The following is a 13,182-nucleotide window of genomic DNA, read 5'->3' on the forward strand; positions in this document are numbered from 1 at the left end:
TGGTGGATTCAATTATAGATATGGGTAATCTACAATTGAACCCACTTCTTAGAAAAAGGGTGATTCCCTAGAGGGTTTCTAGCCTAAAGCCGAATCAAACAAAATAAACAAAAGAAAAACTAAACCCAGAGGTTCCTAGCCTCAAGGTAATATACTAAGAAATTAAAATCTAAACTAGCAAAATAAATTAACAAGAATTAAATGCAGAGAAATTAAATCTATTTCTACATAAGCATGAAATAAAATCTAAGGCAGAGGTTCTAGCCTTCTTGGCCCCCTATTATACAAGAAATAAAAATCCTAAATACTACAAAGCATTAGAAACTTAACACTGAATAACAAAAAATGGAAATAAAATAGAAAAGGAAAGAACAGCAAACCTCTAAAATTCTCATCTCCATCTTCATCATCCAACCAAGAAGAAGAAATATTTAAAGTGGAAAAAATATTATTATTAAATTGCCACTAAGTACAATTTTTTTTTTTGAAGCGCCTTCTCAATTAAAGTAGTCCCTCCTCTCCAAAAGGAAGTTTACAAAAATTTTCACACGCTCTAACCCCTCACTCTCAACCCTAATTATAGATAAACATCAGTGAGATTGAGAGCCATTGATCAAACTTTGAGCCCCAAGAATGCAATTTCAGCCTGTTGATGAAATCTGGAGGACTTGCAATGATACCGGCATCGCATGCTGCATCGATGCTAGCATCGATTAACCTGCATCGCGATGCGCATCGATGCTAATAAAAATTCTGACTCACGGTTGCTTCGTCTCGTCGAGATAGGCTTTTTATATATTATATTGGTTAAATTCCGCTATCTCGGATTGGAGTATTCGTCGTTTCTTTGTGGCCGAATCCATTTTGAATATGATTTCTTTTCATATTGGATGTTTTGATTTCTCTGGCCTTCTACAGCTACTCGGCTTGATCTGGGCTTTTGGATATTTTGGAAAGATTTTTCCAACTGGGCTCTTTGCTTCATTTCTTCATTTTATCAATGGTTTTTGTTGAGAAATGAGAGTTTGAGATTTATTCTTCATTAACCTGACAATTAAAGATAAAAACAATTATTAGTAGTATATTTATTCATATAAAATAGATAATGAGGGTATAAAACTGTAATAAAATATGATTATCAGTTATTTAGCGACGGAATTTTTTTTTTTTGCCGCTAAAAGATATAGCAACGGTTTTTTAACCTTTAGCGACGGATTTATCTGGCACCAAAGAGTCTAAATCCAGTAGTGATAGGAATTACAAATATCCCCTACATAATTTATAAATTATAGAAAACATCCTTAAAGTTTCAAAAGTTACAAACAAATATTTAAATTTTAAAATTTACAAAAAATACCGAGAGAATTTAAAATTAATTAGTAAATTGAAAGCATAGGAATTATAAATAGTCTATAAATAATTTATAATCTGTAGAAAAAGCCTATAAATTTAAAAAATTATAAAAAACCCCTAAAATTCATAATTTATAGAAAAAACATCATGAGAATTTCTAACCTATATACACTAATCTACTACTTATAAACTAAAAGAGAACAACAAAAGAGTTATGATAAACAGTAAAATAACCACCAAAACAGCCTCTCCGACTAAGCATTTTATTGCTTTTATTAAAAAAATTAATTAATAACCAAATAACCGCTCATCATTTCTAATATAACTGTATCCCCTCTCACATTCAGCGATAACCGCCTCACATTCTCCGATAACGCCGCCCCTCTCACTTCGCTCTCTATCTCTCTCTCTCCTTTTTCACTTTCTCTCTCCTCCCCCAAAAGACCAGATCCTGGAACACCACTTACCACCCCTGTTTTAGGGTTTCGCCGCCGCTGACACCCAAATGCCTTCCCTCAGTTTCTAGGGTACGTACGCCAACCATTTCTCCTCTTTAAACGACTTGCGCCTTATCTCCGAAGAAATTCGTCCTCACAATCTTTTGATTATCCTTGATCGCCATTGAGAAGAATTCTCTATTATTAATTTCTTTGTTGGAGTTGGTAGAGGTTGTTAGAGAAAAAACAAAAAGAAATCCTTTTTCCATTTGGTTCTTTTTTTTTGTGAGGATGATTTGGAAATTAACTGCCAGATGATGATTGCCCTTGATAGAAATTACAATGTATATTGCTCGCTTTTTTATCATGGTTTTGTTTTCCTTTGATTTTTTTCTTCTATTGGGACAGATTTTAGTTGTGTTTTTGGTTTTGGTTACAGTTATGGATGAGGATTTTGACAGAGGTGACTGTAGAACTGCAAATATTTCTGGAGAATTGGAAACTTGTGCTCGCGGGTCTCATATTTCAGGTAACATTATAGATTAATCCGAATTTAGGGTCCTCTATTGGAAATGTGATTGATTAGAGGGTGAAAATGTTGATTTAGCCCTTTGAAGGTAAATTTTTTGGAGTTATATAAATTATTGTACATATCTGATATAGATTGGAGGTATCTGATTAGGTTCTTTTTTAAAAGCATTTGGGGTTTGTTGAGTTGGCATTGACGAATTGTATTTGTCTTTTTTAAATTGTATTATTCGTTTGTTTTTTTATACCGACTACCGAAATTCTCCTTGCGCCGCCCCCCGGTAAAGCATATGCTGAAATATTAGGATTCATTTATTATATTGTTGCTATGTGATTTTTTTGTTACCTGTTTTCTTCCAATAAGAAAATATTTGTTGTTCTGCTTAATTATAACTGTCTTGCACTCTTAAATCTCTCTTCTTCCAGTAACCAAATATTCATTGTTTTGCTTATAATTATCTCGCAATCTCTCTCTCTCTCTCTCTCTCTCTCTCTCTCCCTCTCTCTCTCTCTCTCACAGAATATACATCATGTTCTTTTATTAATGTTTTCGTTGACAATGCATAAACAAAATTAGATACTTACGTCTTGACTTTGCCTGTTCTTAGTACATTCATGGTCTGGCTGTTCATGGAGTTCACTATTTACATCAACCTGGGCCTGTTCTCCAAGATCTTGGGTTCATTCTCCTCCCGGTATTTAAATACTCTAACAGATAACATATTTTCTGGATTAATTAATCATAATTTGTTGAAGAAGCTATCTAAGTGGACAAAGATATTCTTTCCACCTCCACCTTGCTGGCAAATCCTTCACCACCGCTAGCCGCCGCATCCAACTCCATCTCACCTGTCAAATCTCTATTGCCTCTAATTAACTCCAATTAAAATTTAGTCGAGTAATTTTATGTGAGTATTTTTTTTGGGTAATTTTGGCCGAGTAAGTTTATGAAACAGTTACAATTGACCCTTATATCAAATTAGATTGAGCGTACCTGATATTGCTTTTAAGTTTGGAGTTGCGTGCTCTAATGATGGACGAGTTGTTTGTCTGTAAATTATAGTAATATATCCTATTAATTTTCACATGTACGATATTTATGTGCAACTAAGCCGCTTGAATTTGAAAACATATTTAAATAACTTCTTGGAATTATAATGAAACATGTGAAAAGGATAAATGAAACTATCTTTGAAGTATCATCTTGATAAGCAGCTGAGGAAATAAGGATAATTACCACAATGTGTTTTAATCTAGATGTGATAGTAATACATGTGGGTTAGAGAGAGCATCGGACTTATGCAAAATCAGCATTCGGAGCCCGTTAAGACCCCATACCCGCAAATGGGTGGTTTTAGACGTGCGACTCCCAACATAACCTTGGATCGCTCAAAGACAAAAATAAATTGTCCTGAGAATGCCAACAAGGTTTTATACCCCCAGAAGAAGACGCATTCACCAAATGATATCGTCATACCTGGGAGATCATGCCAACAGACGATACGATTTTTTGGCAATCATACCGATGAATCGTATTATCAAGTTGGGGTTGTGAATTGTGAATAATTTTCGAAAGAGAGTTATTCGAGAGATAAACTCTCGTTGTTCCTGTGCGCGACTCGTTAAAACAGCATTATCAGAATGTGACTGTTTCAAACGAGAAGTCATCCCGCGAAAAATCTCTGTATTATCGAAGCCTAAGCCGAGACATTTCCCCAAAAGAAAATCAGCTGCCCAAGATGATGAATTCCTTGAAGTCACCATCAACGTGGCTGATAAAAGAAAGTCTAAGCGGCATTCAAGTGACTCAAATCCCGACTTTTCCCCAGAAGGAAAAGTCAATTCAAGAATCGCCCGACGGAAGTCTCGACTCCGACCAGGAGCTATCAAGGGAATGCATGAAGGGATGCCGTCAGAGGATGAACTCTCGGACACTTGTTCTGCAATCGCTTCGGATGATACAATATCTAGCACAGGAAAAATCAGAGAAGTATTCACAATCACTGCTGATCAGTTCACTCAAATACTTCAGGAAGCTCTAGCCAAACAACGTGAAGAAATTAGAGCAGAAGTGAAGACAGAGATGAAGTTGGCTATTCAACAAATGAAAGAATTGCTAGCGCAACGATCTCAACTTCCTGAGTCCGGTCAGCAAGCTGAATCTAGCCGCCGCAATCAAAATATTGCAGATGACAGTGATCCAGAAGTGGATGAAGTCATTATGGCTGATACACCTCCCAATGACAATAACGCTGGGGGTGGTTTAACGGATCCTCCCAATAACGATATTGGGGGTGGTTCAATAGCACCTCTCAAAAGGGGTGGCCTAACTCATTCTCCTCAACGCCCTTCGAATGAAGAAAGAGACGATAACGAGAAAATGCAAAAGCTTGAAGACAAAATCAATGCTTTGATGACGGCTCAAGAAGTTAAGAAGACGGGTATTCCATGTCCTTATCCGAGGGAATGGGATTCAATACCATACCCGACCAAATTCAATCTGATTAACTTCACACCGTTTGAAGGGAAGAGTTCGCCGATTCAACACTTGATTTATTTCAAGTCTCATTTGGGCATGATCTCTGGAAACGAGGCTTTAATGGTCCGGTCATTCGTTGGCACCCTTCGTGGGCCCGCCTTCGATTGGTACCGACGGCTCAAGCCAGGGAGCATCAATTGCTGGGATGACATGGAAAGTTTGTTCCTCAGCAACTTCTTCGATGATGACACCGAAGTGTCAATCGGAATCCTTTTGGATGAGAAGCAAAAAGACGGAGAGTCAGTCGACAATTTTGTCAAGCGTTTCCGTAACATGGCGATGAATTGCAGAGATCCTATTACAGAGGAGTTCATCCTGCAAACATGTCACAATAACCTCTCCATCGATGTCCTGGAAGCTCTGGGGGTCGTGCCATCCACAACTTGGAAGGAGTTAAAATCTCGGGGTGAACAAGCTGAGCACTTTCTTAAAAGAAAGAAAGCTGAGAGAGGCCAACCAATGACATCTGCAATCGTTGAGAATGCGACTCTCGATCCGAGGTTTCAAAAAGAATATTCTTTCGAAGATGATGAAGCTCCAGCCACTCAAAAACAAGATCCAAGCCCTAATTGACTCCGGCGTCATAACGACGAAAGAAGTCGAGTAAAGACGACCATATAACTCCATTGGGTACACGAGTATAAACTGTTTCCCCTCACTCCAAAGAGTATACGAGTATAAACTGCTTCTCGGTCATCTAACTAAGCACAATATTATGCCTAGTTTTGCAAAGAAAGCTGGGGGTGGATGATCCATGTAACATGAAGTTCCTAGAGAATCTTATATTCCTAAGGATAACCCGAACATATGACTGAGGTTAACGTACTCCTCGTTATACCCAGTTTACAAAGAAAGCTGGGGGTCGATAATTCATGTAATGGGAAGTTCCTGAAAGAATGTTAAATATAATATTCTTAGGGATAACCCGATTATTATGGACAAAATGATAAATACTAAGCTCCTATTATGATTTTCGAACACTCTTTTGCTGAGATGAGATTCGATCACTTTGTTAGATCAATCTTCCCTCACAAAACCCATTTGGTCAAACTTTTAAACGGTTAGGACCAAAGCTAAAATCCCCTCACGATTCATCCCATGAATGAGAGGTCCACAAATTGAACGGTCCAACCTTTAAACAGTTAGGATCGTCTCAAACTCCCATTTGGTCAAACCTTTAAAACAGTTAGGACCAAAGACAAAATCCCCTCTCGATTCGTTCCATGAACGAGAGGTCCACAAATTGGATGATCAAACCTTTAAACAGTTAGGATCATCTCAGAACTCCCACTTGGTCAAACCTTACTAAAGTTAGGACCAAAGCTAAAATCCCCTCACGATTCATCCCATGAATGAGAGGTCCACAAATTGAACGGTCTAACCTTTAAACAGTTAGGATCGTCTCAAACTCCCATTTGGTCAAACCTTTAAACAGTTAGGACCGAAGCCAAAATCCCCTCTCGATTCGTTCCATGAACGAGAGGTCCACAAATTGAACGATCAAACCTTTAAACAGTTAGGATCATCTCAGAACTCCCACTTGGTCAAACCTTACTACAGTTAGGGTCACAACCTAAAATCTCCTTTCGATTCAGTTTGCGAACGAAAGGTCCCCTTTTGAGTTGAATAGTCAAACCTTATGACAGTTAGGATTATTCAAACCAAACAGTTAGGACCAAAGCCAAAATCCCCTCTCGATTCGTTCCATGAACGAGAGGTCCACAAATTGAACGATCAAACCTTTAAACAGTTAGGATCGTCTCAAATTCCCATTTGGTCAAACCTTTAAACAGTTAGGACCAAAGCCAAAATCCCCTCTCGATTCGTTCCATGAACGAGAGGTCCACAAATTGGATGATCAAACCTTTAAACAGTTAGGATCATCTCAGAACTCCCACTTGGTCAAACCTTACTACAGTTAGGACCAAAACCAAAATCCCCTTTCGATTCCTTCCATGAACGAGAGGTCCAGCTTCGATTTGTGCAATCAAAACTATAAAAGTTAAGATTGCTTCCAATCTCAATTGATCAAACCTTATTCAGATTCTCTGAATAAAAATCCCAATTTAAATTTCCTTTGTACCAGGAGATAGAATATAAAATTCTTCCTCTCCATCATCGGGTTCATCTCTACCAACAAACAAGAGACCAGGAGATAGAATATAAAATTCTTCCTCTCCATCATCGGGTTTATCTCTACCAACAAACAAGAGACCAGGAGATAGAATATAAAATTCTTCCTCTCCATCATCGGGTTCATCTCTACCAACAAACAAGAGACCAGGAGATAGAATATAAAATTCTTCCTCTCCATCATCGGGTTCATCTCTACCAACAAACAAGAGACCAGGAGATAGAATATAAAATTCTTCCTCTCCATCATCGGGTTCATCTCTACCAACAAACAAGAGACCAGAATACTCCAATAGGTATACGAGTCTAAACTATTTCCCTAATCTCAACAGGAAGTTTCTGGAGAATATCACTCAGAATATTCTTAAGAATAACCTGAATACTCCAATAGGTACACGAGTCTAAACTGTTCCCCTACCCTCAACAGGAAGTTTCTGGAGAATATCAGTTAAAATATTCTTGAGAATAACCTGACTACCCCTAAACGGGTATATGCAGTATCAACTTGACGACAAGAGCTGATTTCACAAGTACAAGTTCCAGCTTTAATTCAAGATCTCTACAATGGACAAGCGATAAACGCGATGCCGGGAAGAATCTTAACTATTCTACAAAGCACTGAATAGATTGAGAGACAAAGAGATCAAAAGTTGAAGCCACCTACGGGTTCCTCTACACGATCTACTCAACCAAGCATTGAAAGGATCGTAAGTAAGATCTATCTTATCCAAAGCATCCCAGAACTCCTCTATAAAAGATTGAGTCTGGAATACTTTGGAGGGGGTATCTGTAGGCGTCAAAAAATGCTGAAAGATATCCAAATACAGCTCAAGAGGAAATCATCCAAAAAGGCAGAAAAAACACAAGTCTTTACTGTCTCGCACGCAAGACAGACTTGACTGTCTCGCCGTGCGAGACAGTCTTGACTGTCTCGCCGCGCGAGACAGTCTTTACTGTCTCGCCGTGCGAGACAGTCTTTACTGTCTCGCGGGCGAGACAGAAACGTCGTGGGCGAGAATCACGTGGATAACTGCCAAAATAACGGAGTTTGAAACGTGGGAAGGCAGTTAAAACGAAAACTGCCTGACGGTTACTGTTTCCGAGATAGCGTTTACTGTCTCGCGGGCCGAGACAGCAAACACTGTCTCGCCCGTCGAGACAGCAAAAGCTGTCTCGCGAACCTGTTTTCTGCCAACTGTTCTTGGAGGTTATAAATACCCTCCTAAGGCCATTTTTCCAGGGGGCTGATCATTGTGAGTACTTCAGAGCAATCCAGAGCAATCCAGAGCAGAGAGAGAGCAGAGGTCTTGAACTTTCGGCCACTCCTTGATAATCAGGCTTTGACTTGATTTCAAGAAGAACGACTATCTTACTTCGATAAGATATCGTTTCAATTTCTCACTTCGATAAACGAAGTCAGAATCATAAACCCCTCACGATTCAATCAGAATCTGTGACTTGGCGGTCCACGAGTTAAAGCGCTCCCGGCACAGGCAAAGATCCCACGAAAGCAGTGATCCAAACAACGATCCTGCGTTTATTTTCTCAAGAGTTGTAATTTTCTTTTTGTTGTGTAAAAGAGTCTTATAAAAAGGCTGTTTTCTTTGAATTTATTGTAATCGACCGAAGATATAATGAATTCGACAACAAATTCGACTTTTGGCGAAAACAAACTGGCGACCACAGTGGGAGCCAACGGTCTCGCTGCCGAGACCGTCGTGTCGCAGCCGATCAAGATTCCAGTTGAATCCATGGTCGAATACGAATTCGACCAAACCAAGTTTGAGGAATATCTCTCATCATCCTCTTCAAGATCTTCATTATCTCGCAAGTACAAGAAGATCTCACAATTGAGGAAGACTTACATGCCAAAGAAGGCACAAAATGAAGATTCTCGCTTGATTAAGAAGCTATCTAAGTGGACAAAGATATTCTTTCCACCTCCACCTTGCTGGCAAATCCTTCACCACCGCTAGCCGCCGCTTCCAACTCCATCTCACAGGCCAAATCTCTATTGCCTCCAATTAACTCCAATTAAAATTTAGTCGAGTAATTTTATGTGAGTATTTTTTTTTGGGTAATTTTGGCCGAGTAAATTTATGAAACAGTTACAATTGACCCTTATATCAAATTAGATTGAGTGTACCTGATATTGCTTTTAAGTTTGGAGTTGCGTGCTCTAATGATGGACGAGTTGTTTGTTTGTAAATTATAGTAATATATCCTATTAATTTTCACATGTACGATATTTATGTGCAACTAAGCCGCTTGAATTTGAAAACATATTTAAATAACTTCTTGGAATTATAATGTAACATGTGAAAAGGATAAATGAAACTATCTTTGAAGTGTCATCTTGATAAGCAGCTGAGGAAATAAAGATAATTACCACAATGTGTTTTAATCTAGATGCGATAGTAATACATGTGGGTTAGAGAGAGCATCACCATTGCCCTATTTAATTCAGTCTATCTTATTTTGGTTAGTATATATGGTTTTGATTCTATGTTAATTTTGTTACTTTGGCCCTTTTAAATTTTCAGTATTAGTTACTATATATATTGCAACAAAAGCACATGTAAAGTTTTGAACTTTATTTAAAAATCTATTCATCAAGGTTGTATAGTATTATTGTAGGCGACTGATCTGTGTGTGGTTTGGTTGAACTTTATTTTAAAATTTATTCATCAAAGTTGTATACTACTATAATAATAAAGCAATCTACATTATATATATTGAAATCAAAAGTACAATTATGTTACTAACTAAATCTTATTTTTGTTTTTTGGGTAGAAATACAACGTCTGTTCTTCATTCCACATTAACATCAACTTAGAGAACTGAAGGTATGATATATCTTTTGTAATTAGTTTTCCTTGGTATGTTCTGATGATCTTTGATGCACTGCTATGCTAAGAGAAGTGAAATATTTTTATTAGTCATGCTATTCTCTTACTTGCATCAAGAGGTTGAAGATAAATTACAAAATATCTTTTTTAATATTTTTATTAGTCATGATATTGAATCAAACTTGATCAACTATTTGAACGAATAAAAAAGTAAATAGCACCCCTATACTTCACATCTAAAGCAGAATATTTTATTTTGGTAACATGTCTTGCAGAAAATCTTTTAGGAACCGTGCTTTGCACGGGTCTAAATACTAGTTAAAATGAATATGAAAAATTACTAATAACCCCTAGAAAATTAAATTTTTACAAAAAAATATCATACACCTTTTAAAAGTATAGGTTTAGGAAGAACTTTTCATGGTCAATATTACACATAACTATTTTGAAAAGAACATAACTAATTAAAAATATATTACATTTGAAATTTATAAAAAACACCCTTAAATTTTAGTACGTTACAAATTACCCCTCCAAAGTTTGAAATTTTTAATGATCTTTTGTAATTCCTTACTTTCAATGTAATGTTTAATAGTTTTGTGTATTTGTAAATTATAAAATTTTATGGTATTTTTTTACAATTTTTAAAACTTTTGAGGGTGTTTATTTTGTAGTTTTCTAAATTTTCATTGTGTTTTCAGTGTAATGCACATATATGTCAATCAACAATGATATTGAACAGTAAGTCGTTCTTAAGATTATTAGACTATAGTTAAGTGTGCACATCACTATTCCTAGACAGTATAGTTTATATATGCAAAAAATTTCAGACAATTTATATAGTGGTTAAAAAGATTTTGACTTTAATGTACTATTTTTTACAAATTATATTTAATGTGAACCCGTCATATAATTTTGGCTGTGGTCATCATAATTTTAATACATTTGATTGGTTGACTATATACGTATATAGAATATAGATTACTTTACTTTCCCACATGAGCTAATATTTGGTACTTAATAATTTAAATTATTATTTTTAAATTTAATATAAAGAGGAGCTCTAATGATATTTATTTATTTCGAGCTCTAATGATATTTATTTATTTCTCCATATCATAATACAATCTCAATTCATATTTTTTGCTTGAGATTTATTCCTTAGTTACGCGTATCATATTAGTAACTAAAATAATAATTATTTAAGCTTAAATTAGGATGATTGTAGTTGGTCACTCACTATGAAGTTTTTATAAAGATATATACCTTATTTTTTATAACTATCTGCATTGCCCATGTATATTTTATAAATTAGTTCTTAATTTGACATATTAAATTATTTTTCTTTGTAGAAATTTCTTCTTTAACTTTTGGACTGTGTAATTACTATATCACCATTCTAGCGTAAAAAGGACCTCACGTTAAATGGCTTCAAGCTAATATTTGTGTTAAACTAAAGTATATATTATTACTACTATGTGTATATATTTTTTAAGAAAATCATATGAATACTTTTTAAACAGAAAAGAATATTCTAACCTTTTATATTATAAAAACTAAATATAGCCAATTAAGTGATTAGCAAAAGAGAGCATACATCAAAAAAATATGAATAATTAAATAAAGAGGAAAGGTAATGACATTGTCAACAGTACTACAAATAGCAAAATACAATATAAAATTAACCAATTTTGTGAAGCCAAACTACTGGCTATAAGCATTGAGGTTTTTATATATATACTTCATAATTTATTAAAAAAGGACATATAATCTTATATAATAAAATTAATTTAATATTAAATAGTAATATCGTTATTAGGAAAAATTCTTCATGAACCAATATGTTCTTTACGATATATAAGCTATGCACTCTAAATTCTTGTTTCTTTTATAGAGCCAAAAAGTTTGAATACGAACCACTAACATGTTGCTCTCACAATAACAAAATTCACTTAGCAGATGTGGATATTCCAGATAAGTTATGTGTCCTATATACAGTACAATTGCCCTAAGCAAGTGAGTTATAATAACATTTTTTTATCCATATTGTTTGGGGTAAGATTTGCTAGGGACCTTGCATCAAAAAATTTATATTTAGAGCACATGACGAAATATATCATAATCTCCCTACTCTAATTTCGCAGAAAATAATTCTTCATACTTTTAGTTTTACTTCTATGATACAGATAATGAGCTATAAAATTGAATGAGAATATTAGATAATATAAATATGAACATAACAACAACTAAAAGTTAACGTGAATATGAGTCGAACCACAACTAAAATTTAATGGATATATTACAAGTAAATTCATATGCAAAATTCCTTTGTGAATTGAAAGATCACATATCTTTTAAAGACTTCAAGATACTAATAAATAGAGATGTTGTACTAGATTAATGTATTTATAACTCATAAATAGTAGATCACGTGTGGCCACAGTCTCGATTGAAGGAGACAATGACAATATTTTATTTGAGAGAGTGATTATTGAGTTGATAATCAATCCCACAAAATAGTTTATTTTTATTTTAACTCTATTTTTATCAATTTAAATAATCAAGATATTCCACCACGTGCATTGCACGTACATCTCAACTAGTGTGTATATATGACTTTATTAAAAGATTTGGTTATTTTAATAGAATTAACTTAGTCGTTGTAAAAATAGTTCTTCATAATTATGATGCATAAATCTGTAATTTGAATACTTCATTGAGACTTGCAACTCTGAGTGTAGAATCTAAGTTAAAAGATACAAGGAAATTGGACCATAAGATCATCTGTGTTATTAAAGAATTAAATTTTCAAAATTACATTATTATAAAAATGAAAGAATATTTTTAAATGCTCATATTTTATATTATTTAATGTAGACATGTCTGTGGATATATCGTATTGAATTCTGTAGGATGCGAATATGTAAGTGAAAGATCAGGATCCATTATTTAATGTAGAAATAAGAAAAATTACACATCAATACAAATTGGATACTCTGTAATCCTATATATCTCATATTCTTTTGTACCCATGTGCAGTATTTCGTATCTGTATTCCATTATGGTGGATATGGATATTAACATTTTTTATTAGAATGTATCCGCATTTATATCTGTATCATATCAAAGATGTATCTAGAGCTGACTGTGGGCCGGGACGACCCATGGGCTGACCCGGCCCAATCCGTCATAGGTCATGACCTGGCCTGACCTATAATGAGCCGGCTTCTACTCCGCCCATGATATACCCAAGTCACGGACCGGGCTAGGTTTAAATTTAGACTCATGATCAGAGAAGTAGGACCGGCCTATGTCTGACTTGGCCCGGCCCACGCCCGACCCG

The 13,182-nt window shown here is 35.3% G+C and overlaps 1 protein-coding gene across 1 annotated transcript in view; it reads left to right on the top strand.

The window, feature by feature from the left end:
• LOC109829727 overlaps positions 1-3,095 on the top strand; it is a 16,490-nt gene extending 13,395 nt beyond the window's left edge. The window contains exons 2-4 of the mRNA XM_020396766.1: positions 1,726-1,880; positions 2,230-2,319; positions 2,927-3,095. Of these exons, the coding sequence (XP_020252355.1) occupies positions 1,726-1,880; positions 2,230-2,319; positions 2,927-3,037 (356 nt within the window). The 3' untranslated portion in view covers positions 3,038-3,095. The remainder of the gene's footprint in view (positions 1-1,725; positions 1,881-2,229; positions 2,320-2,926) is intronic.

The sequence above is a fragment of the Asparagus officinalis genome, chromosome 2, assembly GCF_001876935.1.
Source record: "Asparagus officinalis chromosome 2, Aspof.V1, whole genome shotgun sequence".
Classification (NCBI taxonomy): Eukaryota; Viridiplantae; Streptophyta; class Magnoliopsida; order Asparagales; family Asparagaceae; genus Asparagus; species Asparagus officinalis.